The sequence below is a fragment of the Thermobia domestica genome, chromosome 7 (assembly GCF_964235325.1).
Source record: "Thermobia domestica chromosome 7, izTheDome1.hap1.1, whole genome shotgun sequence".
NCBI classification, from domain to species: Eukaryota; Metazoa; Arthropoda; class Insecta; order Zygentoma; family Lepismatidae; genus Thermobia; species Thermobia domestica.
The window spans coordinates 79,666,638-79,694,175 of record NC_137460.1 but is presented as its reverse complement, the minus strand read 5'-3'; the positions used below and the strand labels follow the sequence as shown (position 1 = coordinate 79,694,175).

General features: G+C 36.1%; 2 protein-coding genes across 4 annotated transcripts in view; one reads left to right on the top strand and one right to left on the bottom strand.

Annotated features, from left to right (window-relative positions):
- eEFSec (eukaryotic translation elongation factor, selenocysteine-specific) overlaps positions 1-26,429 on the bottom strand; it is a 29,914-nt gene extending 3,485 nt beyond the window's left edge. The window contains exons 1-6 of one of the 2 annotated variants that reach the window (XM_081764902.1): positions 26,035-26,172; positions 22,174-22,498; positions 18,633-18,802; positions 15,273-15,384; positions 10,879-11,039; positions 1,658-2,459 (exon numbers count right to left, since the gene is read on the bottom strand). In XM_081764902.1, the coding sequence (XP_081621028.1) occupies positions 1,658-2,459; positions 10,879-11,039; positions 15,273-15,384; positions 18,633-18,802; positions 22,174-22,216 (1,288 nt within the window). In that variant the 5' untranslated portion in view covers positions 22,217-22,498; positions 26,035-26,172. Of the gene's footprint in view, positions 1-1,657; positions 2,460-10,878; positions 11,040-15,272; positions 15,385-18,632; positions 18,803-22,173; positions 22,499-26,034 lie in introns of both variants that reach the window. The other variant, XM_081764901.1, reaches the window with a different exon arrangement.
- An 89-nt stretch (positions 26,430-26,518) lies between these two features.
- The window catches only part of LOC145690219 (WD repeat-containing protein 47), a 584,313-nt gene continuing 583,293 nt past the window's right edge, over positions 26,519-27,538 (top strand). For both annotated transcript variants that reach the window (XM_081764893.1, XM_081764894.1), the window contains exon 1: positions 26,519-26,676. The gene's annotated coding sequence lies outside the window, so the exon portion shown is untranslated. The remainder of the gene's footprint in view (positions 26,677-27,538) is intronic.

Sequence of the window (27,538 nt, the reverse complement as noted above, 5' to 3'; positions counted from 1 at the left end):
AAGCTAAATGGAAAACCAGTGGATATCGTGATGCTACAAGTGTATATGCTAACAACCGATAGTGATGACAATGAAGCAGAAGAAATACATGATGAGATAAGTGACATACTGCATCAAGAGGGAAGAGGTAAAGTCAATATCATAGTAATGAGAGACTTTAACAGCGTGGTGGTAGAAGGCGCTCTGAGTAAGGTGGTGTGAATCATCTGGACTAAAGAAGAAACGCACGCAGTAAGATGCCCATCGACTTTCGTAGGAAACACGATATACTGATAAATACGTGGTTAATTTTTATAGAGGGAGTTTGGGTAAGGGCATATAATTTGAAGTACTCACCAACTACCTCTGTAAAAACTGTTGCAGATGTACCGCAGGATTCTGAAACATGGATATTTGGATAGGGCACATACTAGTTCTTAAGTGAAGTCTTGACCCGACTACGGTAGGTCCCATACTATTGGAGCTATGGACATTTAAAATTGATTTTTTTCATGTTTTCGGCAGCCTATAACTCCGAAAGGAAGCATTTGTGCATTGTGCACCCAAGTTGGTCTATACGTTTTGTCTTATCTTGGTGTCAGGAATCACCTCCCAAACGTTGTCCGTGTTGTTTTGAAACACCCTGTATAAACGGATACCTCGAGGCAAAAGACATCAGTTGTTACTGGTCACACCCTACCTATCTCTGGTTTGTAAGTTGAAATGGGCAAGAGATACTCCCTCCCTTCCAAGCTGCAACGGGTAAGAGATATCCTCAGTTGTCTCCGAGCTGCAACGGGCAAGAGGTTCCTTTAGACCCAGTCGCAATGGATAGGGTCATTCTTAACCAGCAAACCTTAAAACTTCTGAGCTGCAACTAGCAGAAGGTCCAATTGTACTTAAACTTAGAGGGAAGAACTTCTAGAAAATTACTTATTTGTAATTACTGTAAAACTTAATAAACATCTTTTCATAATAAAAGGTGAGAAAAAAAAACGCGTATTGTTACTCTACCAAATATTACAATATGAAGACTTACACAGTTACAATGGTAAGAAGTACGATACGACTTCGAAATACAGAGTGTGCACTACAAATGGAAGCTTCTATGTAAGTAATGTATGATTTGTAAACCAAATTGCTAGCGTAACGTGTAGAAAAGTATGAAACATGTTTGTATGTCCAAAGAGGTCTGTTTTTAACATCTTTTATAGAAAAATTTCAAAATGATGTTACTTTGAATGCAGAGGAACCTTCCAGAGACACTGTATATTGCCGGAGATTTATTGCTTAGGAATCGTTATTTGAAGTTTTTTCCAACACTATGTGAGATGCGGACCAATAGTTTAACATAGGATCCAAACCACATAAACTTGTACTCCCAGAATCGAATATGAGTCTTCCATATGAAAGCCAAGAACGCTAATTATTTAACTGAAAAAGACCTCCAGTACTTCGGAATATAAAAATAATAAATCATGATGCAATATTTTGATATTGGACATGTGACCTTCGAAATCCGGAGAACACACAACAATTCAACATTAGAATCTGACAGTGGGAGCTCATGTAGTTTGGATCTCACATTAAGCTGTGGGTTCACGCCTACACTAACCATCAACTAATCAACCAATGAGCATTTGAAAAGGTTAGTTTATTAGCTAGAACGTAAACTTACCCGGAATTCGTAGCTTGAACTTCCCACTTTGACCAAAAGAGCCGTCTATTATCCCTGTCTCTCCTGTAGATAACGTAACTTTGAGTCCAACAAACAACTGTATATTTGTTTCTTTTTTGAACATTGATTTGCCGATCACTTCATGCTCGTTAACACATCGTTCAACAATCCCTTCCTTAAATTTATTTTTGTACACTTTTAACTTAGGTAACACAGTACTGGCATAGTTTTTCTCCTCCATGACATGAACTGCATGACCCCAAAACGCTAATCGGCACATGTTTGTATGTATATCTGCGTCCAACCTCGAACCAATTACAAGAGAATGTGGAACTACGGGGCTTGCTTTATCAAATTCTAGTAATGCGTATTGTCTTATTGGCACATATTCAGGTTTATTTTCATCGCTAGCACTTGATTCAGGAACCAGAAGTTCTTCCTGGTATCTGTATTTTTGTTCAAAACTAAACTTATCGTTGTCTGTATGCTCTTCCTCATTTGCGGAAACACCAAACACCGACACTTTAGCCATAAGAGTTTCATGGCCGATGCTAATATGAAACTTCGCCTTAGTAGTTATGCTTCCTTTGTAATATCGAATTTTATTTATTGATATAATAACTGCAAAAGCTGTAGGAACATATCCTGGTGTACAGACGAGTCCTCTTTCGAGTAACTTCGGATCGAACTGAGTTACACATATTCCTAATCTGTCCCCCTGGATCGCTTTTTCTACAGCTTTACGAAACATCTGCATTGACTTCACCTTTTTTGACACTTTTAGCGAGGGTATTTCAACAGTCTAAAAAGAAAGAAAAAAAGGAAGAAAAAGAAATGAGAATAAAATAATACTGATATTACGAAAAAAAAAAGTATGGCTTAATAATAGACAAAACAATACTTAACTTTTATCTTAAATTTTATTACTTTCTTTGAAACTGATGAGAGTTGAAATGGATTTTCTTATAAATTATTCCCTCTATATATGACAGAAAATAAACTAAAATGAAAACTTTAACACCCAACGGTTATATTTTCTGGGTTAAAGGGGATGAATGGTTAATGAAAGTTATTAATTATAACATAAAACCCAGAATATAGGGAGAAATGAATGGTGGAATGAGAATATAGGGAGAAATAGACGAACCCCGAGAAACCCACGGACACCATCAGACACATTATTATTATTATTATTTTTATAATGACTACCAACTCACATAGCATGGAGTCGATCAGGGATCTTTTCCACCAAAGGTGAGCGCTCTACCACTGAGCCAGTGCTCTCAGTAAATAAAATGAAACACCTAGTTTAGTAGTGTTTATGAACTGCAGACAGAAGGTAGGCAATAAATTCAAGTGAATGATAATAAAATCATTGGTGGAATAAACAGAACAAAAGCATGAGAAAACTACGAAAACCCACAAATATGATATCCACCACAATCTCACATGGGCTGGGCCAAACCAGTTGAGTACCTCTTAGTACCCTAGGAGAATGTAGTCAAGAGTAACTGCGGTAGGTGAGAGACATTACGGTTAAGAAGTGCAAATAGACTACAGAAAAACATCCTAGAACAAATTGCACTGTAATGTTGTGTACAGAGAACAAAGAGAATATATGACACACGAAAACGATTTAAAAACGAGTTGGACGTAAGAGGACGCTTTTAGCCAGCATCCTTTGTAGGAAGATCAATTGAGTTGGACAATCTTGTGAAGAAATTGTTTTCTTCATACCGCCATAGAGGGAAAGATGGAAGGGAAGTCACGAGTAGAAATAAGAACACAGCTGACTGATAATCTGAAAAACAGAAGAAAATATTGAAAGTTAAAAAAGGACGTGGAAGACCGAGCAATGTGTAAGAAACATTTCCAGACCCGAATCTATGAATTAAAGAAATGAAAGAAAGGAAGAAGAAAATCATTAGTCCCAGTACCTACTAACAGGCAGATTACTTAATAATAATAATAATGTATACTACCAATACTTTCTAAGGAATATAACTTTTAAATGTAAACATACAATTGAAATCAATTTTCTGGAAAATCAACGTTCAAGTAACATTTCATTAATTTGAAAACCAACCCACACGTTGTCAGTTTATATATATATATATATATTATATATATAAATAAAACAAAAGCAACTACAAAATTTCATAATCAGATACACCATTATTATTGTTTTTATAATAATCACAATGTTTCAGTCCACACATTTGGTACATGGTTATTGTTGTATAAAGGTAACCAAGAAAGTTCTGTCACTTTTTCACCCACCACCTTCGAACATCGATATATCACCCAAGACGTACCTGGAAAATAAAAAATAGTCCCCATCAGCATCGACGACTTTCTGCCAACGTTCTGGAAGCCCATGGATTCCATCCCGGTAGAATTTGGTGGGCCGACAAGCAAAAAACGTATCAAATGCATTCTACGTATCAAATGCAAAAAACGTATCACCTCTACTAGGGATTTGAACTGGCATCCTCTAAGGTGATTGTCCAAGGAATGGAACAGGTGATAATCGAACGGTGCAATGTCCCCGGAGTATGGCGGATACAATAGTGTTTCCTATCCAAGGCGCAGAATGGTGTCTCGGGTCATCCAAGCCACGTGGGGTTTAGCTTTACACTTCCTGATGCACGATGCCGCGAGCAGTCCACCAAACACACAGGAGGACCTTCTTCTGGTGAAGTGCTGGTTTCGACTGTTTTGGAACCGGTTCATGGGATGCTAACCAATGATGACGGCGCTGTGAAGCTTTGTACAGGACCCATTTCTCATCACATGTCGACACCTTGTCCAGAAATGGCTTCTTCCCCGAGACGAGACAGCAAAGAAACACAAGTGTCTGCTCGCGTTGCCTTCTGGCACGGAGTCAAATCATGTGGGACCTATCAACCCAACTTGTAGTGCTTCCCAAGTTGATGGAGGTGCTGCCAAATGGTTTCTTCACTCACACCGAATTGTACTCCCAGTTCCTCACATGTCTGGTCGCTGTTCGCCTCAATTGCTGCCTGAAGATCTTCATTTTGTACATGTGTTGTTCTTCCGGCGCGTGGTGAGTCTTCGAGTGTTTTTTCACCGTCTTTAAACGTGTTAAACCACCGTTGAAATATCCGCGTAGTCAGGACGCCTTCACCAAGGGCCTGGCATATCTTCCGTCCAGCTGGAGCGGTGTTTGACCCCAGTTTGAACTCGTACAGCGTACACGCCCTTATGACGCTCTGTGGAGGTCCAATGTTCACTTTGTCCTTACGCAAGTTCACGGTGTAACAATCTCCATTCGGATTCAACTCACGGTGTGAGGGCCAATTGAACACAGACCTTTACAAAAAGCGACACAACTTTCTTGGTTACTTTTATAAAATCTTTAAGTAGGGAAGATAAAAATGAGCCCATAAAAATATCTGAAGGACGTAGGCAGTAACATTAGGAATGTTAATAATTAATTATTTTCCATCAGTACTTTCAGTAAACTTTTATTGTTATACTTACTTGCCAGTAGTTGTTTTTATATGCAGTGTTTAACAAAATACTGTTTATCAATTTAATAAACTATGTATTATCGAATGTGATCTTCAAGTACTTTTTTTTTAAGATATAAAGGAACTAGACACTATTTTTTACAACTACTCTCTCGAAGCATTCTCTGTATAAGTACTGACTGAATTGAATACGCACAGAATAGAATCAAAAGATGGGTTTTTGCTTCTGCGACGTTGAACATGTTGGCTGATTAAGCCTTAGGTAATTCTCGCATCAAACTGTTTCAGCATCTAATTGAATCAACACGTTAAAATATTGTATATTATACAATTTACCTCTCAGTGGAGTCAAACCAGCGGAAAAGATTTGTATTATAGAGGTTAAGATCATGAAAAAGGATCTTCAAGTTTTAATTGAAAATAAAAGGTTGCCAACAACCTGCTGCCTAAAACTAGAGGAAAAATACGCTTTGCATCCTGAATTTTATTCTATAAACGGTGTGTCACAACACACTGGTGTATCATGCAGTTCCATAGGGTGTGTCGCGAAATTTTAGAATTTTAAAACCATGAAGCATTTAATAATTAGTGAGAATCATATTTGAGACAGACTATACCAGTCAACGCCTCCAGTGGCAGCAAGAATGCTCAGTACTACACAGTTACTACTTTATATAAATTTATAGGCTTATACTGTTATAATATACATAATCATTAATAAAAGAAATTAAAGAAGTATGCCGACATGTCGTGGGCACTAAATAAAATGCGTCGTCTGTCAAAAAAGATTGGGAACCACTGCTATAAACTATGGCTATGACGGGAAATACAAAAGACAGAACAGTCAGTAAGAGATAAAGAAGCATTCTCCAAAGGATGTGACACTAAGTCTCTACCAATCATAAATGAAAGGAAATATATTCGAATTACGATCATACGTATACATATGTATTTCAGTGCTTAACTAAAAAGACGGATATTTTACCAATCATACAATTTACGTTTGAGAAATACTTGCAAAATGTCCGCATCAGCGGTAATAATTTGTGTTTATTTTACTCTTTTGACAGAAATTTAGTTAAAAACTGACGAATACTGTATTTGTAATATTTCCTTATCCTAACAAAGAGTTAACGTACCTTTAGCTACAGATTAAAACTAAGAAGACGTCCAAAGCGACTTATTTGAAGTAGGCATTATCTTAACTAATGTACACCGGTATTTCTTACGAACAAGTAATCCTTGACTCGTATGTAAGACGTAGGTATTTCTCGATTTAAATGAGTATGATTGTACAATGATTTTAACCCCATTATTAACGGAAAACGATAATGAACGACGACATTAATTGACCGTATAAGATAACGGTAGTAAAGAACTTTGTGTATGTATTTCAAGTATGTAAAAATAGCTTATTAGAGCCGCGGTGGCATAATCGCAAAGGTGTTCAAATACCAACTGGCGATCCGGGTTTGATCTCCAGTCGAGAGATTTATTATCGTATAGTACCCTTGGCCAAATGCGGTAGAAGTATGGTGCTGATCGCATCACCTTATATATGCTACAGTCATGGGGGTATTGGGTCTTACCTTAACACTCCGTGGGCTACAATGGCTCCGTGGGTTCCAATGGCTTCATTGGTTAGGGAACGCTCAAAATAATTTGTATCTTTTAAAAAGTTGAACGTTCCATGATTATGCACCGAGGCTACGAGAGATGACGATGATGATAAGATGAATGATAATAGTGGAATGGAATGTCGAAAGTGGGAGAAAACGGAAGAATTCAGAGAAAATCACGTACACAGCATTTGTCCACCATAAAGCCCGCTTGGCGGGAGCACGGATCGAACCAAGGATTCCACGTGCCAGAGGTGATCGCTCTACCCACTTGTTAAACTTCTTTACTGTAATTATTAAAAGTAATTTCCACTAAATTATTTCATTTACCAGCAGAGCAATAGATGTATTCAAATTCACTAGCTTCCATATATTTCAACCCTGTTACCTCCTTCAAATACCTTTATTCTTTACAACTCATAATACACTTTAATCATAATGTCGTAATCTTCCACTACACAAATTACCATCAACTTCTACTACTTATTTACACGTATCTCACTTACATTAACCTTAATCCATGTCCTATATTCCAATCTCAAATTGTATATCCCAATTTCAATAAACAACAACAATCTACCTAGCAACACACTTCTTTTTCTTTTTAGTAAGTATATTACAAATTTAAAACATTTCTCGCCCCAACTAATAAACCTAACATTTCTCCCGGGTGTCAACGAAAAAAAAAAAAAAAAAAAAATGAACTGTACACTGTAATATTCTACCCTCTCTTTTTGTTTTTAAATTCTCTCCTTCTTCTTTTTACATGAACAGCCATTTGTGCCTGATTGTGTTAAACTCTTCTCTATGTTCGTCATTATGTCCCACCATTGAAGTACCTTTTTATGCCACTTTCTTAGATCTTGTAAGAGAAACTGAATGACTTCCTTTTTTAATTCCAAAATATATTCTTCAGTATTGAGCATTTTAACATTTGTAAGTGTCTTTCTTCGTCTATAGTTCTTTTCATATGTATAGCGTTTTCTATTTTTGCCTTTGTAACTATCATGTTCCATCTCCATGGGTGAATTAGGTTGTCCACTATAATTGTAAAATAGCTCCTCTTCTTCAGAATCGGACAGTAATTTATAATCTTTCGTGTTCACTGAATCTTTATCTTGTTCTTCTTTTTTCGATTTACCTTTCTTAGATTTCTTTCTGATTTTTAATTCAGGCTGAGGTACATTTGTGCATTCGTCTACAACTTCATTTGAAGATTGGTAATGCAGGGTGTCCATAGTTAGTACTGTATACAAATCTTGTACTTGCGTCTGGTCCAATACTGAAGGCTTGTCTGATACTTGCTTTATACTGTGACTAAAGCTTTGTTCCTTTTCCGTAGCTTGGTCATCTATTTGTAATTCGTTAATTTCTGTATTTAATTGTTGAAGTATACAGGCACTAGAAAAGTGATGCAATCCTGTGCATTTGTAACACCTCTTACCAAAAGCTGGACAATTATCTTTAACATGCGAACGTCGACAATTCCGGCATTTAATAACTTTTCCATCACTGCTATCTGAAGAATCTAATGATACTGAATAACCTAATTTCTTCTTTGTACTTCTTTGCGAGTTACTAGAATCTGTAGAATACCATGATCGTGGTGAGTTATTTGTACTAGTATGATATGCTGAGCGACCTTGTACTTCTTTCCTTTCTCTCATTCTGCTGTGTTGCATCATGTTCATTGGAAGTTGATTTCGCTCCGAAACACTGCTGAAAATCGTCATCTGCTCTTCCGTGTTTTCAACCGCCTTAGCAATATCAACTACTTGTTGAAAATCAAGGGAACTAGACGTCAATATCTGCCTACGGGCTACATTATTTTTCATGCCGAACACAAACTGATCCCGTAATGAATGGTCTAAACATTTATCAAAGTTGCAGTAAGCAGCTTGATTCTTCAACACCAATACAAATTGGGCAACCGTTTGATGTTCTCGTTGTGTCAACTGATGGAACTTGAACCTCTCAGCTATTTCGTTAGTTTTAACTCCATAATGCGTTAACATCAACTGTTTTAATTCTTCATACGATTTTTGTGCTGGTTTACTTGGCGTGCACAAATTTCTCAACTCTTCATAAGCTGGACCCCCTATGACAGCCAAAAATGTCGCTACTTTCCGATCCTCCGGTAAAGCTGCAGATAACGCCACCTGTTCGAATCTCTCAATGTAAATTTGAATTCTACCTGTTTCCACATCAAAAGGTTCAAAGTTGCTAAATGAAGCCATCTTTAGTATTTAAAAGCGTATTGTTCTTTATAATCGACTGCGCCAATTGTTAAACTTCTTTACTGTAATTATTAAAAGTAATTTCCACTAAATTATTTCATTTACCAGCAGAGCAATAGATGTATTCAAATTCACTAGCTTCCATATATTTCAACCCTGTTACCTCCTTCAAATACCTTTATTCTTTACAACTCATAATACACTTTAATCATAATGTCGTAATCTTCCACTACACAAATTACCATCAACTTCTACTACTTATTTACACGTATCTCACTTACATTAACCTTAATCCATGTCCTATATTCCAATCTCAAATTGTATATCCCAATTTCAATAAACAACAACAATCTACCTAGCAACACACTTCTTTTTCTTTTTAGTAAGTATATTACAAATTTAAAACATTTCTCGCCCCAACTAATAAACCTAACACCACTGAACCACCGTGGCCTCACAACTCGTCGTGTTGAAAGTAATATTGAAAAATATTGAGAGCTAAAATTTCCTACATCATCTTATAAACTTAAGCACAGAAAGGCAACTACAGATAAATATCTAGGTAAGAAAAATCGTTAAATATATTGAAATAATAAAATAATTTACCTTCTGATGCTTTGTATTAAAATACAGCAGCGCCTCATAACGCAATTTTGAACTTCTATGTGAAATACACGTACATGTTTTCCTAGTGTTAAAGAGGACGCAATCAACATATTTGTGCTAATTTCAAAATATTAAATCATTATAGTCATCAGTTTCAAATTTTCATTTGTGTACGTCCCTCTCATACGCTTACCTTTGTGTATGTGTGTCGTTCCTTTTTTCTTTTTTTTTTTCTTTTTTTAAAGAAAATCATTGTCTTGATTATAAGTATAATTAACTGCCTGAAATACAAAGTCTGTCCGGAAAGTAATAAGACTGGAAATAATAATAATAATAATAATAATAATAATAATAATAATAATAATAATAATAATAATAATAATAATAATAATAATACTGTCGAATACACTTAATGCTTCTCAAAATGGGGCCCTTTCACGGTGACACAATGCCTATTATGGTATGTTTATTGTTGATATAAATGGTGTAACTCCGTTTCTGAAATGCTATCCGGGTAGTCTGTCACGGCCCGTTGAATGTCCTCTAAAGGCTTTCTTCAGCTTCGGAATAGGACATAATCTCAGGATGAGAGATCTTGGGTATACGATAGCTGAAGAAATGTTGGTATGCTCTTTCTAGTTTGGAATCTTGTGCACAAGTTTTGGACACATTTTTCGCATATGCAAGTCATCGGCTACGATCTCATGAATTGTTTTGTTCGGGATGCTCAACTCCTCTCCTGTGAAGCAGACATTTCAGTATTCAGAATCAAGCAAACGACAAACAATTTCCTTCGTTTTAATTGTAGTAGGGCGCCTGAATCGCTGTTTGCTCTCCACGTTTTCTGTCCCGTTTTCAAAAGCTTTGTACCACCTAACAACTTGGACATTCATTCATTACAATAGGCTGTCTAATATTTTCACCGTCTCCGATCTTGATTAACTAACAACGAAACGCTGTTCCATATTACATGTCATTATTCCTATGACGCGACTCTTGCATATACATTCGCTTCACCGGCTGTTCGCTCACTCGCCCTGAATCCTATCCACTAACGCGCCACCGTTGCACAAACGATGGTTGGCTCTTTCTTCCCCCACTAACGGTTCTCCCCCTCAAGTACGACTACGCGTGACAGTAGAGACAGTCTTATTATTTTCCGGACGGTACAATATATAGTAATTAACAGCACTTGTTACTAAAAAATGATAGAGGTAAGAGTTATTATAATATTATTATATTGATAATCCTAACAATCAACTTACATCATTTATTCGGATAGATCCCTGTAACACTGTGCCAGTCATTACAGTTCCCTGTCCACGGATACTAAAACAATGGTCTACTGCAAACAAAAAAGGTTGGTCTTCATTACGCTGAGGCAGAAAAGCATGCTGCTTCAGAGTTTCAATTAAATCTTTTACACCTGCAATACAATAATAACAGCTAGTAAGCAGAAATCTATAGCTAAAAATAAACATAAAAAATACATAAACTGTAATAAAGATAACGTTTGGTACATTTGTTGAAAGAACAGTCACAAAATTGTTGATAAACCTTTGAAGCTTTATTTTGGTATAATTTCAGCAACACTTTTCTTGCTTTCTTCAGTCAATTTTAAATTTGAGGAACGTTGCCTACTCGAATTCACGTACTATTCAATTATAGTCGTCGTCTCAAAACATATTAAAACACTACCACTTTCTAAATCTAGTTTAAAAACTTGAAAATAATTATTATACACAAACAAAACAAATATTATAACAAGCGATTATACACAGACACCTCTTATTACTTAAAAAATCTGCTTTATTGTGATAATGATCGATGCCGCAGTTTTGTTGTTACCGAACTTCAAATCTACAACAGACCAAATAATCCCTCATGAAACCTTCGAGTCTAATTTTTATTATACCTATTTTATCCTTCAGTTTTTATGTTTTAAATATTCTCTCAATGATTTCCTAATTAGAGTGGGAATTCAACAAGTACCATAATTATTTCCTTTAAAAGAAATGAAGAAACGGTGACTTTCCAGGTTAGATGCAAATAACAACCTAATAACTAATAAGATTTGAAGCTTTCCTGGCGGCGTATATGATAAAGTTCTTCTCGGGCAATCAGCCAGGTGAAAACTGGTGGACAGGCCAACGTTTCGAGAGCTGTCATCGTTCTCATCATTGACCTGATGATGAGAACGATGACAGCTCTCGAAACGTTGGCCTGTCCACCAGTTTTCACCTGGCTGATTGCCCGAGAAGAACTTTATCTAATAACTAATATTCTAATAATCAGACACCTAACATAATGTTATAATTTAAAAATCTACTTGATTTAATAGAATGCATATTCAACATTTATTAATAAGTACTCCACCAAAAGACCATACACCATCTAATCAACATTTCGGGAAAACGTTCTTGCCTTCTTCAACACGTATCTTTTCAGGAAACTAACGTTGTTTGTGCAACTACATTATGTTGATTATTTTCTCCCGGACAGCATTATTTTTCTTACTTCCAATGGTCCTTCATAAACTTTTCCTTCTACTCAAAAATTCTTCTTCATAAGTACTAACCAGTATCTTACGGAACTGATTAATAATCATTACAGTAATAATACTTCTCAATCTTGCTTCTTTCACCTATGCTTTATTTCACTTCACTAATAAAATAATTGGTCGAAGTAAAATGTTAATACTATAGTGTGAACATAATCTGTAAAATTTCGAAGGAGAAAGAAAAAATGAGATCTTTCAGTATTACGTACCACATTTATGCCGGTTAGGCTAAAGGAGACGGTGATGATGAGAAATGAATGAAATGGTGGAATGAACAAAGTGGGAGGAAACGGAAGAACCCCGAGAAAACCCACGCACACAGTGTTTGTCCACCACAAAGTTAACTTGGCGCGAGCTGAATTCGAATCAGGGACCTCACGCACCAGAGGTGAACGCTCTACACTGAGCCAACGCGGCCCCTCAAAGAGGAAAGAAATATTGTGGATTGGGTGAAATAAGAAATCCCATTTCTCCAAGTCCCATTACGTTCCTAGGATAATGAATAGAGTGATTAAAAATGCATTATATTTCAAATTTTGATTTTTGATAAATGTTGAAGCGATTCAAATTAATGTAGTGCTAACACTTTTCTTCGACCAATTAAATTATTTGTGAAACGAAATTCTACAATATTATTATATTTAACGAAAAAAAAAAGTCCAAATATGAGACATATCAATGGATAGATATCATTAGGCTGAACGAAATAATATAGGTAAGTGTAAATCCTCATGCGTAGTTTTCAAGAAAGAAAAAAAACTGTTTTTGTAAATCTAAAACGACAACCACGCGACCTATTAAAATGAAACTGATCCTGAAGTATACCCTAATCAAGTTTTTCATTATGATACTAGCTAGTAGCAAGACGACAGTATACAGTACGGTTAATGTGATATCGCCCAAAATTAGGATTGACTCTAAATCACTGGCGCAAATCCCGGGGGATGAGGGGGACATGTCCCCTCCAATCTTGGAACTGGGGGATTGTCTACCCCAATAATCCGATTTGGAATGTGTTTTTTGGGGGAGAAATGTGATGATTTGTGCCCGATTGCTAGAAAGGAAAGGAAAGTGAGATGAAATTGATGTCCCCCAGAATAAGCCTCAAATCTGTCCGCCTCCCAATGTTGAAGATAACTCTGCTTCCCTTATCCTCCACACCATTGTTTTTCAACTTCATAAATATTTTGAACAACGTTTAAAAAAAAGAACGGTCTTACCCCCCCCCCCCTCATGTTGAAGACAGATTTGTGCCGCTGCTCTTAACCCTAGAAATCACAAGGGGAAGGAGATCCTCGAACCCATAAGGCAGCTTTTGTTAAAATCCAACAAAACATTATCAGTCAGCGGTTTGTTTTTATTTATTTGTTAGTTTGGTTCTTTAGACAACTTGCCACACTGATATAAAAAAAATAGTTCATAAGTAGCTTAGAAAATACGTAATTTTATGGTATTGGATACAGGTCTAATACATCATGGAAGCCTTGGATTCAACATGTAAGCCAAGAAGTAGGTGTTCTTTTTCTCTTCATGTTGAAGCCATCATATAATTGTCATCAATATTTTTCTATTTGCATTGCATCTATTATTGTGTCGTTTCTTTGTATTGTTCTAAACTAATAGATATCGGTTTTCAAAAACTAAGCATATTCTCTGCTTGTCTTTTGATGTGTAAATTTCTTACTTTCTTCTGTGTAAACTAACCTATTTGTAAACGATTTTCTTCACAAATTTTCATTAAAACTGCCTATTATATATATATATAAATCCAAACGGTAAATTATAGTACTCCATCGAATTTGGAAGGAATATTTAAAGATTCAATCTCCATTTCGTGATATTTACTAGATGCAAAATGATGATTCCTAAAACATTTCACAACATATACTATCTGTTCTTTCGCATCTTCAGTTACCAGGATTTTTGTTAGCAAATGTTTGTGAATGAATTGAATAGCTATATACATCGAGATTTTGTGACATCATTGTGCTGATACGTGGTCATCGTCGTCATCACGTAAACCGCAGTCAAAAACTTCCGGTGTGTGAAGCTATGGAATACAACCTCTGTTACCGGGCTACTTATTCAGCAAATTTCGTTCAAATCCGGGCAGCAGTTACCACGAAATAAAGTACCACATACAAAGGGAGCCAAGCCAAGCCGAGGTTGTCCCTGACCAAGCTCGGCCACCAAATACAGCGATCTTTATTCTTTAGACAATGGGCTACTTGCCAACACTGATTTGGTTTAGATCCGGACAGTAGTTCCCAAGAAACAAAGTACCATATACACACATCTGGAGTTAAAGTATAAGCTCCCGTATGCTTACGCCGGGAACTAATAAAACTTCAGCTCCATAGCAAGAATCAATGAAGGGCTTAAGCTGACCGGCCGGCGATATTAACTTAACGGGGAGGGGAAGCAGCAAATTGCTAATATCTTCACTGTTATTGCTAGTTTGTTAGACAGGAGGAGTTCACTACTTCTTAACTCAAGTTGCTCACCAAAGCCCAATTGCCTCACGATACTGGGTCAACACCACAAATGAATCGGATCCGAGGCCTCACGCATCGAATGTGCACATGCAGATTATTATTAAGCTTATAATTTAGCCGTTGAACGACCAATTTTTTCCCAATGGGATTTGGCTATGATTTAGTATTTTCAGACCTTTTAGCGGTTTTTACACTACTTTTGGCGCATCTGCTCAACGGCAGGGACTCAATTGGTAGAGAGTAATCTTGTCTTTAAATTGTGACTATTCTAAGAAAATGTTTTTAGTTGTTTCTTCTCAGTTTCACCAGGTAAGTACACGAATCTCAGGATAATACCTTCAAATGAGTCCCTGGTAGACTACAAGATTCCTTCAGTTATCACATGAAAACATAATTCAATCGTTACAGGTGTTCTGTAATGTATGTAGTAGGTTGTCTAAGATAGAATATCCTTTCAATGAGTCAGATGTGTAACCAGTTTATGAATTACTGGAAAAAAAAAATAATCAGAGTATGTTGAAATGTATGAATCAGCAAAATAATTATTTGAATCGGACACTAAAGTTAAGAAGCTAAAGTAACACAGCACTTATTATAAGTTTACCTGTAGGTTCAGTTTCAGGTGCATCTGGCCCACCAGGTTTCGCAGCAACTGCCACAATTGGAGCATCTTTAAACACGGTGTTTTGTAGAGTTATTTTCATTTTCTTTGTCATCTGCATATAGAAACTGGAATTAACATCTCATTTTTCAGCATATTTTGGTAATCATTACACGAACACTGTGGAAATCAAAAATGCATATAAAGAGTTTCCAACATCACAGTTTTTAAAACAAATAAGAAGATTTAATTGTGTGATGCTATAATACTTCACAAACATCATTGTTTGTTTCATTCAGCAGCCCTCTTTCTCGTGATTACTTTTGGCACTGCTACACAACTAACTAACTAACTCTATGGCCTATGGAACCCGGAGGTTCAATGTCGCGTTCACAAAAGCTCTCCACTGACTTCTATCCTTAGTCAACTGGGTTCAGTTTCTATTTTGTATTCCTATCGCTCCGAGATTCATCTTAACATTGTCCTCCCATCTGTGCCTAGGTCTTCCTAATGGTCGTTTTTCGACTAGTCTTCCAGTCAAGACTTTGAAAGCGTTTCTACTTTCTTCCATCCTAGCTACATGACCTGCCCACCTAAGCCTCCTAGACTTGATGATCCTAACAATGTTTGGCAAACCGTATAAATTATGTACTTCCTTGTTATGAAGTTTCCATCATTTCCCATTCCCGTTCCTCTTGGGTCCAAATATTCGTCTCAGAATCTTGTTCTCAAATACTTTCAGTCTATATTCTTCCCTCAGAGTAAGCGACTATGTTTCGCAACTATACAGAACAACAGACATGATTATCGTTTTACATATTTTAAGCTTCAAATTCCTCGACAGAATTCTCGACGACAAGAGATTTTGAACCGAATAGTAACACGAATGCTACATATTCATGTTAATCCACCTGTTTACGGGAAAAGGGATTACTCAAATACTTAACGTCTAAATTATTATTGGGTAGATTAGTGCGCCTTTTCTCTTATGAAAATATTAAATTGCTTTGTGTATGTAGTCCTTTTTTTCCCGTAAACAAGAGGAATGGAATAAATATGTAGGAATTTAAGAAGTAATCCAGAGAAATGGCCTGCTTAACAAAACAAACAGTGAGGTTTGTGAAATACAGAAATAAAATAAACTCCACTACGTATCATATAGGTAACAACATTTACTTATATGTAAATTATTACGTTAAAATTCATCCTATACAGATGATATTGATTCATTTCACAATTCTACTAGAATACTTAGTTCTCTTTGGAGATTTTACCAAAATGTAGGGTTGGAATACTTTTCACTTCAGGAGAAAAGAAAGTTTCAATAACTTAATGAAATTAACCTTATGACCCACGGCTATGTCCTTTATGCTAAAGGAAACGAATGATTGTGAGATTAAATTTCTTCTGCTTTTCCAGCAGGAATCGAATCCAGTCTTACGTTCATTTAACCCAAGCGCCAACAATAAACTAGCTGGCAGGACTAAAAGTTTTAATAGAGAAAGTACTTATGCTTTTCGAATACAGAAATTTAAAAATACAGGTATACATCCAAAATAAGGACTAACAAACTAAAACTTGCTATATCACTTCAGCAGTAGTGGTTTATGTAGCCTGTGTGCACAGTAACTTGTACACAGAGAGAAAGACTTGTTGTAATTATTACCCAGAACGATAGAAAACAAATAATTAATTAATAATACGCAACGTAGATGCATTTACACACTTAACAATGTGTTTTCTGGGTACTGTACAAAACCATATCTATTCTTTATCGAAGTTCATCATCGAAGATTCACTACAGAGATAGGGAAAGATAGTTCAAACAAATTGACCAACCTAACAATGTCAACTTAAAACTACATTGGACCCGATTGCTCTTTTATTGTTTACTCGCTCCTTCAACTTCTACTACTGTTTGCTTATAATAATAATAATAATAATAATAATAATAATAATAATAATAATAATAATAATAATAATAATAATAATAATAATAATAATAATAATAATAATAACAACAACAACAACAACAACAACAACAACCACCACCACCACCACCAACACCACCAACACCACCACCACCTCCTCCTCCTCCTCCTCCTCCTCCTTAATCTAAATAATTATACAGTTTGGACCGACAATCTCCGTCATTATCAACAGTGTTGAAAAAACTTTCACTGAAACCACATCTTTTCTTATAATACAAACTTTAACAACACTCCTGAACTATAGTACCGATGCGTAATAACATTTATCAGCTTGTATTCATGAAGAAAATGAAAAGCTAGGTACACTGGAAGTTAGCTAAGGAATATTCAATTTTAAACAAAAGAAGCGATGTGACTTCAACGGAAGTTCCTTCAACACCGTTGATAATGATGGAGATTATCCGTCGAAACTGTATGGTTATTTATAAAATATAGACGTTTACCAGATAAGTGACTAATACTTACGTACGGTCACACACTTAATAATCTGATCCTTGTGTACTGTAGTGAATGCCAGTTCTTCGACAAAGAACGACATACCTCGTTTCTGTTTTATCTTATAATAGTGTAAATATTTTATATTAGAAGAATGTATGGATGTTCGGATAGCAAATTAGGTAGCGCACCCGTTAACTCATCGGCACGAAAAACTGGGGGTGGTATCTCATTATAATATTTTCTTTGTATCTCATTTATAATATATCAAGGTAATTTCAATTAGCAGAATTGAAGGATAAAAAGAGCATGGTCAACTTAGTTTCAGGTAATAATTTGTTTACATATATGCTTGAATTTGTTAACTGAATTGAAGATACAAAACAAAGTATTTAGCATATGAGAAACACTTACCACAAATTTTCGCCAATTGAAGCAGGTAATAGTGTTCATCAAAAGCGTAATAAATCTCAACCAAAGAACACGATTTTTTATTTATTTACTTATTTTAACATCCATTTTATTAAACAGACTTAGTCATAGCTCCAAACTGCTGATTATTAGTGGGCATTATTTTAACTTGTTATCTAAACCAGCGCAATGTATGAAATCAAATACTTAAAAGCCCAAACAGACTTACTGTTTATCAGTGTTTATCTGCACTACATTCACAAGAAGTCGGCACTCGCTATACAACTATCAAGGAATTTTCGTAGCTGCGATTCAAGTAGTGTTAACATTGTCCCTACGATGGAGAAAACTGACCAAAGTATGTACTTCTACAAAAAGTGTTACGTCTTAAAAATATACTCCTGAAGAAGATGGCAAGGATCATTGAAACATAGCACCGATTTACCATTACCATTTGGGCGCTTTAGTGAATATAATGTTAATTTTTAATTAGACATAACAAGTCTTAAAAAGCTTAATATTATACCTTTTCGATCATTGCTGAGCGTTTGTCTTCTGGGAGCAAATCTACTTTATTCAATACCACAACCATTCTTTTACAGGTGACTTCTCCAATTACGAGGCATTCTGCAGTTTGAGTTTGCATACCTTTCACAATATCTACAACTAATATCATCATATCGATTATCTGAGATCCTGGAAGAAGAAAAAAAATTGACGATTAGTTCTCATACAATGCAACTAAAATAAAATGCTAGCAATAAAACCTCATACGATATTGACATCACGAAATCGTCCTGTGGAAACGTGCTCATATATCTTCCTAGTCTCACACTCGGAATGACTTGAATATATATTAAGTCTATATGTCAATCTTTTTTTTTTTTTTGCTTTTTTTTTAATTCTCGAGTTTAACACTTTTAGAAATTAATTTTAGTTAACAGCTTAGATACAATGAAGATAGGGAGAGAAAGAGAAAGTAAGCCGTCCATACAATATTTGCAAAATACCACTGTAAGAATTATTTGAAATAGGATCTGGCTACAGTTTTACACACCGAGAATTTCGATAGCCTTCTGGTATTTTATCTGCTGAGTTTTCTGGTATAAAGAGTAAAGGAAATATAAGAACAACTGAGAAAAAAGACCCGTAAATAAAGTACATATATTCTAAATAAGAACTTTTGTAAAGGAATAAAGAGTTAAACAAGAAAAATAAGAGTAAAATAGTCTTTGTACATAGGTTATAATATAACACCTGGATCAAGGAGTCACACGCGAAAATACGAAAACCGTCATTTATAAACTGCTGTTCTCTAGGAAATATAAGAACAACTGAGAAAAAAGACCCGTAAATAAAGTACATATATTCTAAATAAGAACTTTTGTAAAGGAATACAGAGTTAAACAAGAAAAATAAGTGTAAAATAGTCTTTGTACATAGGTTATAACACCTGGATCAAGGAGTCACACGCGAAAATACGAAAACCGTCATTTATAAACTGCTGTTCTCTTCAACTTGTTAGTGGACACGTACATAAGCTAAGGACTGATTAACAGAGACGTAATTGAGTATATATATATATTTTTTTCCGGATCACTGTGGTGTCTTCATTTTCCTTAAGGACAATACAAAAAGTAAACTCACAGAGTCGAGTTGAGTTTAACGTCCCGTTCAGCAGCGAGGCTTATGAGACGTGGACCTACTGATTAACGTGGAATCCGAACCACATGAGCTCCCGCCGGGAATCGAACCCGGGTCTCCCACGCCAAAGGCGCGTATGCTAACCACTTAGCCACAAAAGAACTCGGTAAACCGTAAGAATTTGAGAGAGTGGGTTTCCAGCTTAAAATATTAAATTGACTCCGAAGATGATCACAGTATGAATCGAAATATTGATATTTACTAATGCGTAAGCAAGAAAAACAGAGCGGTACAAAGGTAAGCACAGTAATCCTTATTTAATATATATTGCATAGCATTAGTAATTACTTAACACACAAGAGTTCACGTAAAAGATTCGTTAAATCTCCAGCGACCGTGTGTTCTACGAAAACAAATTTATCATGACATCATTTCTAGACTATGCATTAGTGTCGAAAGTCCTATACAACGGATATGTCCGTTCGTCTGTGTGTAGATAGATATCAGGGCAAAACGGTAAGATATATCCACAAGTAGTATTTTGCAATCGATTTAGCGTCTCGAAAATAGGTTCCATTTAATTTGTTATCCTTTACTCAAATCGGAAGTAGTAGAAATCAAGCATGTCCGGTTTTTAGTTTATCACCATAGAGCAAAAACGGTAATAAACAGCGATAATCGGTTCTTTTGCAATCGATTCAGCATCTCCCTGAAAGTGGTTGAAATTTAATAGCACTTCAGTTTTCACAGCGAATGTAAGCACGGCAGATCACGAATACCCGATAAGTCGCGCTGTTTCCGAAATGTCGTTCCCAGCTGTTTGGCCGTCCTAATAAACTTTGATATATCGCTGTCTTTCCTTGTTCAACACACAAGCACTACATTGACTAATCGAGTGAGATCCCTGTTACCGTCTGGCGAGCGGTTCTGTATCTCACGGCCCTCACTCTGCCCAAAGATTTCGTTTAAAAAGTAGCAAGTGGTCCACAGGCCGCTCGTGAGGTAAGTCACACTAGTAAAAATTAAAGTTTTATTGTCTAAAACTAAAGGCTTAAAGGTTTTCTACTAAATTAATTGTTGTATACAACGATTAGTACATTACGGATTTTTTATTTTTTTAGTTTCAAGAGAGAAAACTTTAGTTTTTACCGGTGTGACTTCCCTCGCAAGCTGCCTCTGGAGTGGTCATGATGTTTTTATCGGTCAGGGTATGTTTTGTTAGCATTTAGTTTACTAAATAATCGGTCCGGTATTGCAGTCTTCATAGGTAAGAGAGATGAGATATAGTTGCAACATCACATAAAGTTAATCTTCGAAACTTAAATGGGCCCCCTTTTTGCTCTGCCCCCTCCCTATATTACAGACCCGTTATATACGCCAATTGATTTGAAACTTAAAATATATAAAACGATAATTATACCTGTTCTGCTGTACAGTTGCAAAACATGGTCACTCATTTCGAGGTAAGAACGCCAACTGAAACTATTTGAAAATAAAATTCTGAGGCAAATATTCGGACCCAATAGGGACGCAGAATTGTGGAAATTTCGTAACAAGAAACCGCATAATTTATACGATTTATCTGACAAACTTACGATCATTAAGTCTAGTAGGATCAGATGAGCAGGTCATGGAAGAAAGTAGGAACGCTTTCAAAATTTTAACTGGAAACTCAATCGGAAAAAGATCCTTAGGAAAACCATGACACAGATGGGAGGACAATATTAAAATAAATCTCGTAGAAACAGAAACAGGAAGTAGAAATTGGCTAAGGACACAAGTTAGTGGAAAGCAGTGGCAACTTCTCGGTGTTACCTCGTTTACCGGCGGTAAACAAATAATTGGAGTAAAATTTATTGTTTTGATTTTGGCTCACTCCAAGTACACATAAAAATGTCTCGCGGCTTTAACTATGTCTTCACTACGCTTTAGTACGAGATTGAACCACCAGCATCTCCTAGCGGACACAAGAATCTGTTCAGTTCATCGGACGAAGGAGTGAGCAACTCACATATACTTGTCAACATACATCTAAGCAGCATGGAAAGCAACATCCAGACGCATGGGACTGCTCCAGCGATCGGTGGCGAAGTTGATCGCTGAAGCTTGCGACCAACTAAGGCTTCTGCTACAATCCTTGCAGAGGGGTAAGCGGTTCTACCGGTTGTCACGACATCTTATGAACATATTTGTATTCATCACTAGACGACGAGAAATCTAATCTTTCCCTCTACACAAAGTAAATAATTATACGGCATTTAGCACATTTTATTGTATTAATTAACATTTATTTTCTGTAGTACCTAATTTCAATACTGCAAAATTCACAATTAAAATGTAAAATGTAAAATAAATGTAAAATAAATAAAACAAAGAAATAAGAAAACCACAACAACCAAATTGTTTTTCATACAAGAAGTCACCTGTGTATTGTTTCAATACTATTCTGGGCTCCTTCTTAGACATTGGCCTCCTCCAAAGTAGAACAGCTGGGGCGGTAGGTCAAAGTGCGAATCGAAGAAAAAACAACAAAAACTATGCGTTTATGATTGTAAGCTTCACTGTTGATTGCGCGGTGGGGTAGTGAGCATTTTTTTTTCGTACTTTGATTTGTCTTCACTGTATGGTAGCAATAATGTTGAATTTAAGTAGGCCTGTTTATCCTGAAGATAAGTGTGGATCTTCGAAATGCATCGTAGATTCTGATCGTGACATACGACAGCCTGGGTAGAGCGTTCCTTCTCCTCCCTAAAAAGAATCAAGACTTATTGTCGATCCATACAGGACAGGAAAGACTCAACATCTTAGCTTTGATTTCCAACGAAAAAAAAAAAAAAGTGAAATAGGACAAAATGTGCGCTTCGAATTTTATGATGGTCTTACAATGAAATTTACAATGGGAAACACGGTTCGATTCCTGGCGGGAGCTCGTACAGTTCGAAACCCACGTAAGCAGTAGGTCCAGTCTCATATAGCCTCACTGTTGAAAGGGACGCTAATATCAAATTAAATCAAACCAAACAAACTTTACAAAAAAGATAAGGAGATTAGAGTTTGTGTTGAAGTAAAGTAAGAGGACACGAATTTCACAGTTTATGCTGTTAAAACTATTTTATTGTGTCTATTAATAAATAACCAGTATTCCATCTTATTTATTTAGTTCTGTATTTAATATCTAACGATTATGCACCACGGCTAAAGGAGACGGTAAAGCTGATGATATATGCCTAAATGATGGAATGAAGAAAGTGGGAGGAAACGGGAAAAACCCTGAAAAATGCCGACGCACAAAATTCTGGTTCAGCACAAAGACCATTTGGCGGGCAGGATCAAACCAGGAACCCCACTCACCAGAGTAGAGCCCGGCTCATTATCTGTGACCGGGACTAACTTAAATATCAGTTATAATAAGCATAAAACTCATACATTACGAATACAGTTTTTGTGGAAGTATACAGTTAAGTTGTTCTGTAATATGGAATATAGTGAGAAATGATGTTGTACAGTTAAGATATTATCCTATACAAGCTGCGGTAAACACGAATACATTTTTAGGATACGCCACTGGTGGAAAGCTTTTATGAATGGGGCATTGAACCGTCAGGTAGCATATAGTTACTTAAGAACTGGTAAAGAGGCACACATTATTGCCGTAGCCTTGACACAATAAGTTTCTCACAATAGGACAATAGGAAATGAAACCCAGTTCGATTTTACTTCCGCAGACAGTTCTACAAGATAGAAAATTTGCAGGTAGAATACGGTACATGTGTGATGCTTCAGCAAAGTGAAACAGGAATGTAAATTTATGCAAAAAACAAGAGAGCTAACAACCAGTTATAGTAGGCAAAGGAAAAATTTGCAAAATGTGGATCATAACCAGTATAATTGTCTGCGGAAGTAGTGCTCCCAGTTCCTGGACTAACATATGGAAAATTGAAGAATTTAAGTAAAGCGTTGCTACTATAACCATAATATAATCTACTTGGGTTAACATATTAGATTTTTTTTATTTATTTAACAATCATCAGATACAGCCCAGAGGCCATTTTACATTGAATATCTGACAATAACAATGGAAAAGATTTGAGAAGGTATCGGTCAGGGCCTATTTAGTAGGTACCATCCCGGCATTTGCCTGGTAGGACTGAGGAAAATCCTGGAAAACCTCACCTTCTACAGACATAATATAATAAATTACATTACTATCAACAATGAGAATAAACCGTAATATTAGAAAATGATGAAACAAACGGACATCCTTTATCCTGATACATAACGTCGCTAAAATGTCTTCTTTCTACAGACACATCTCTGGACAAGCCCTTGAACTTCGCCCTGCTTTGGAACACAAGTAGATGCAACACTAGTTGGTAATGATTGCTTAGCACAACCTGATGTGTCTTTTGCACAGCGAGGGGTTACTGCTGTATTGTCGAACCGATTTCAGGAAATTTACCGGGTCAATTGGAGAATTTATTTTGGTTTGTGAGGAAGAATGAATGAAAGTCAGGTGAGGGGAATGGTCGAAGTTAAGGTTGTTGTTGTTTTTGAGGTTGTAAGCGGCATTGTATATGGTAGAGACCTGCAAGGCCGACTCTGTTATTTCTTTGGGCCAGGCCGAGCTTCGGCGGGCCGACACTGATTTCTCTTCAGGTCGGGCTGGGCTGGGGCCGATTAATTGCAATTCTTTAATAAGTATTGACATTCATTAAACGATAATTAGAATAAAGGCAAACGTTGAAGAAGTGTGCCCGTGAAAAATGTTACAAAATGAAATTTTTAAAATTTATCGGGCCCGGGACGAAAATCTCCGAAACTTTTCGGGCCCGGGCCTAGGTACACTCATGTCCAAAATGATTGTCGCATATCTATAACTGTCTTCTTGTAAGAATATAATTTGATAATGATTTTGCAGGGTACTTTTAGTACTGATACTATGTGTATAATCGGGAAATGTATAGTTGTGGTAAATTTCATGGGAAAAGAATTATAAATACGAAAATTAGAATGAGTAAAACAAAATATTGCTAAATGAACAAGAAAGTTTTATTTTCGTTTAATTGCTCTTATTTACTGCTCTTTACACATGAAATTTTCCACATACATGTCTTTGCCGATTATACACATACTAACATTGTAAGAAGTACCGGGCGAATTCGTTATCAAATTATTCCTACAAAAACATAGTTATAGACATGCGACAATAATTTTGGACATGAGTGTACATTCGGGCTGAATTGGGCTCGGGTCGAAGAATTCGGCCCTTGCAGGTGTTTAGTATATGGAGGCGGAAGGAACTATGGAGGTACACTTGTTATGATTTAGTGGCAGGAAAAGAAGTGTGGAAATGGCGCATAGCCTATATGTCATGGTTGTGATCTTTTACCGAATTTTATAAAAATAACGAGGGTCAGTAGTTGAAATTCTGTGAAAGACACGGTCTACTGAACAGGCGAACAGTCTGTCGTATGTGTGGAAACAAACTGACCTAACCTAACATAGTCTAATCTACGTTAGTAGCTACACTTTTGTAATCCCACCCCCCCTCCGATTTTCGTGTGCGATGGCGATACACCAAAAATGTTCACAGCAGTGCTACTTGTATAGCAGAACATCAACCCCCGGCGTCAATGTAAACTTCAGGCACCGGTAATTGCTTTGATACTCAACTCTTGTTTCATGGATGACACGAAAATAGCAGTAAGGAGTCACATTAGAATCTATTAAATGGTTCAATATCAATTAGAAACAAAGTGCTGTGAACTCTGAAAACAAATAAATACTTGGAAGTAAATACATTTTTGTCAGAATATCACACGTATCAGTCAAATCTACAATACAGTACTTTGGTAAGAGTGCACTTTTAGCAGAACAAATGGGGAAGGTTTGAAAACACACGTTCCCCATTCAGATTAGTTCCTTTCTGTACCAAACTTTAATATTTAATTCATATAGTATTGCCGAGAGAGCGTCAGCGAGTGAAGGTGGGTTATAGCCCCGCAGGACAAGTTTTATGTTTTTATTACAGCTAAATGGGACGGGGAACCTGTGTTCTAGAACCTTGTTAAACAAGGGATTTTGGGTATCCTTTAGTTTCTCCCTCAATCTTGCAAATCCAGTGTTACAGCATTAACAAAATATAGGTGAGCGAGCGAAGGGGGTTAGAAGCACCGAATGGCTCATTTAGGTATGGTTTCTGTTGACGTTTTCTCTTAAACATTTTGACAATACCTTAAAATATCAGCATTTATACACTAACACAATATTGTAATAATACTAACCACCAATAACTGTTCTGATAAGCGAAGCATGGCCTGGACAATCTACTAGCGTAAATTGAAGTGTTTGTTTCGGTGTCACTGATTGAAGATGCTCTGGTAAATCCACCGAAAATGAACTGAAACCAAGATCAATCGTTATTCCTCTTTCACGGGACTGAGGATTTTTGTCAAAACATGCTGTACTGGCAACTGTACTCAAAGCTTTCGCAAGTGATGTTTTTCCACTATCAACATGTCCCAATACACCAATGTTTACATTCAATACTTCTGCCATTTTCATTCATAAGAACTACGTTTGTCATATTTCTTAGCTGAGAAATCAAAGCCCAAATAGAATATCAAAAATATTTTTTAAAAAATAATAAATAAAAAGTTTAATTTAGTGTTATGCAGATTTGCCATTCATCATAAAAAGATGTTGTTTACTAAAATATTATTTGACTAATTGTTAAACTATTTTCAGCTGTCATTTGTTTTTTATTTTTGTTTCCATTAGTACTGCTAGATGTCAGTGTGTGGTTAACAACCGGTGATGAAGTAGGTGTAGTAGTGAAAGATTTTCTTTAGTGCATAAATATAAAATAATTTCTTATTGCAAGAATTATTTACCTGTGTTTGTCAATTCAACAGGAAAAGTTAAAAGTAAGTGAATACATCTGATACAGTGACTGTACATGGTGTTTGTAAGTAGAAATTTTTAGCGTGTTTTTTTGACTGGAAACTATGGTCAAATCATCTGCCTACACTTCGCCTAATCGCACTCGCAGGAAATGTCATTTACCTTAGTAAATTATAAGTAACTTGATTCGTTTCTTGTACTTAGTTTAATTCATGTACGAGTACTTTGTGTTTATGAAATTTAAACGCTCGTGAATTTAGTTACTTCCCGTAGTAGTTTAATGTTTTGACAAATGCCGTTGGCTTTAAAAATATGTATTTCTTTTTTTCTTGTCAGCATAGATTAAGTAAAACCTACGCTGTCACTATAATTATAGGTATATATCAGGACTACCTGGAAATATGTTTTTATCTTACACATTTTAGCGTAATTTAAGATAGTAGATAGGCTAATAAGATTAAGGCTTTTTTTTTTCTGCTACACAATCCACAATTCACAGTTGCTATCACGGGGCTAGTTGAACACAGTTTTTACATATATCATTCAACGTTTTCATTTCAATATTCACTTAAAAGAGTGGTTACCTGTGCTATCAGCTAATAAATAGACTATGTAGGTTTTCAGGCAATTAATAAGGTAAAACCGAACTGGAGGTTAAAAAGCGACCCCTTGCTTGGGTGGCGCCCCGATGTTTTAAATTAGTAACGACATAGGCCTAAAATAATGGAGTTAATGAAAAGGGTTAAATTTCATCCCGCGATAAGCAGTAAAAGGATAAAACTTTCAGATAGCGTGTAATTTCGTGTGTTTGCAAATTCAACAGAATATTAAAGTAGTCACATCTTTTACCAAATTTTCTAACGTGTAAGCATGATTTTTCAAGAT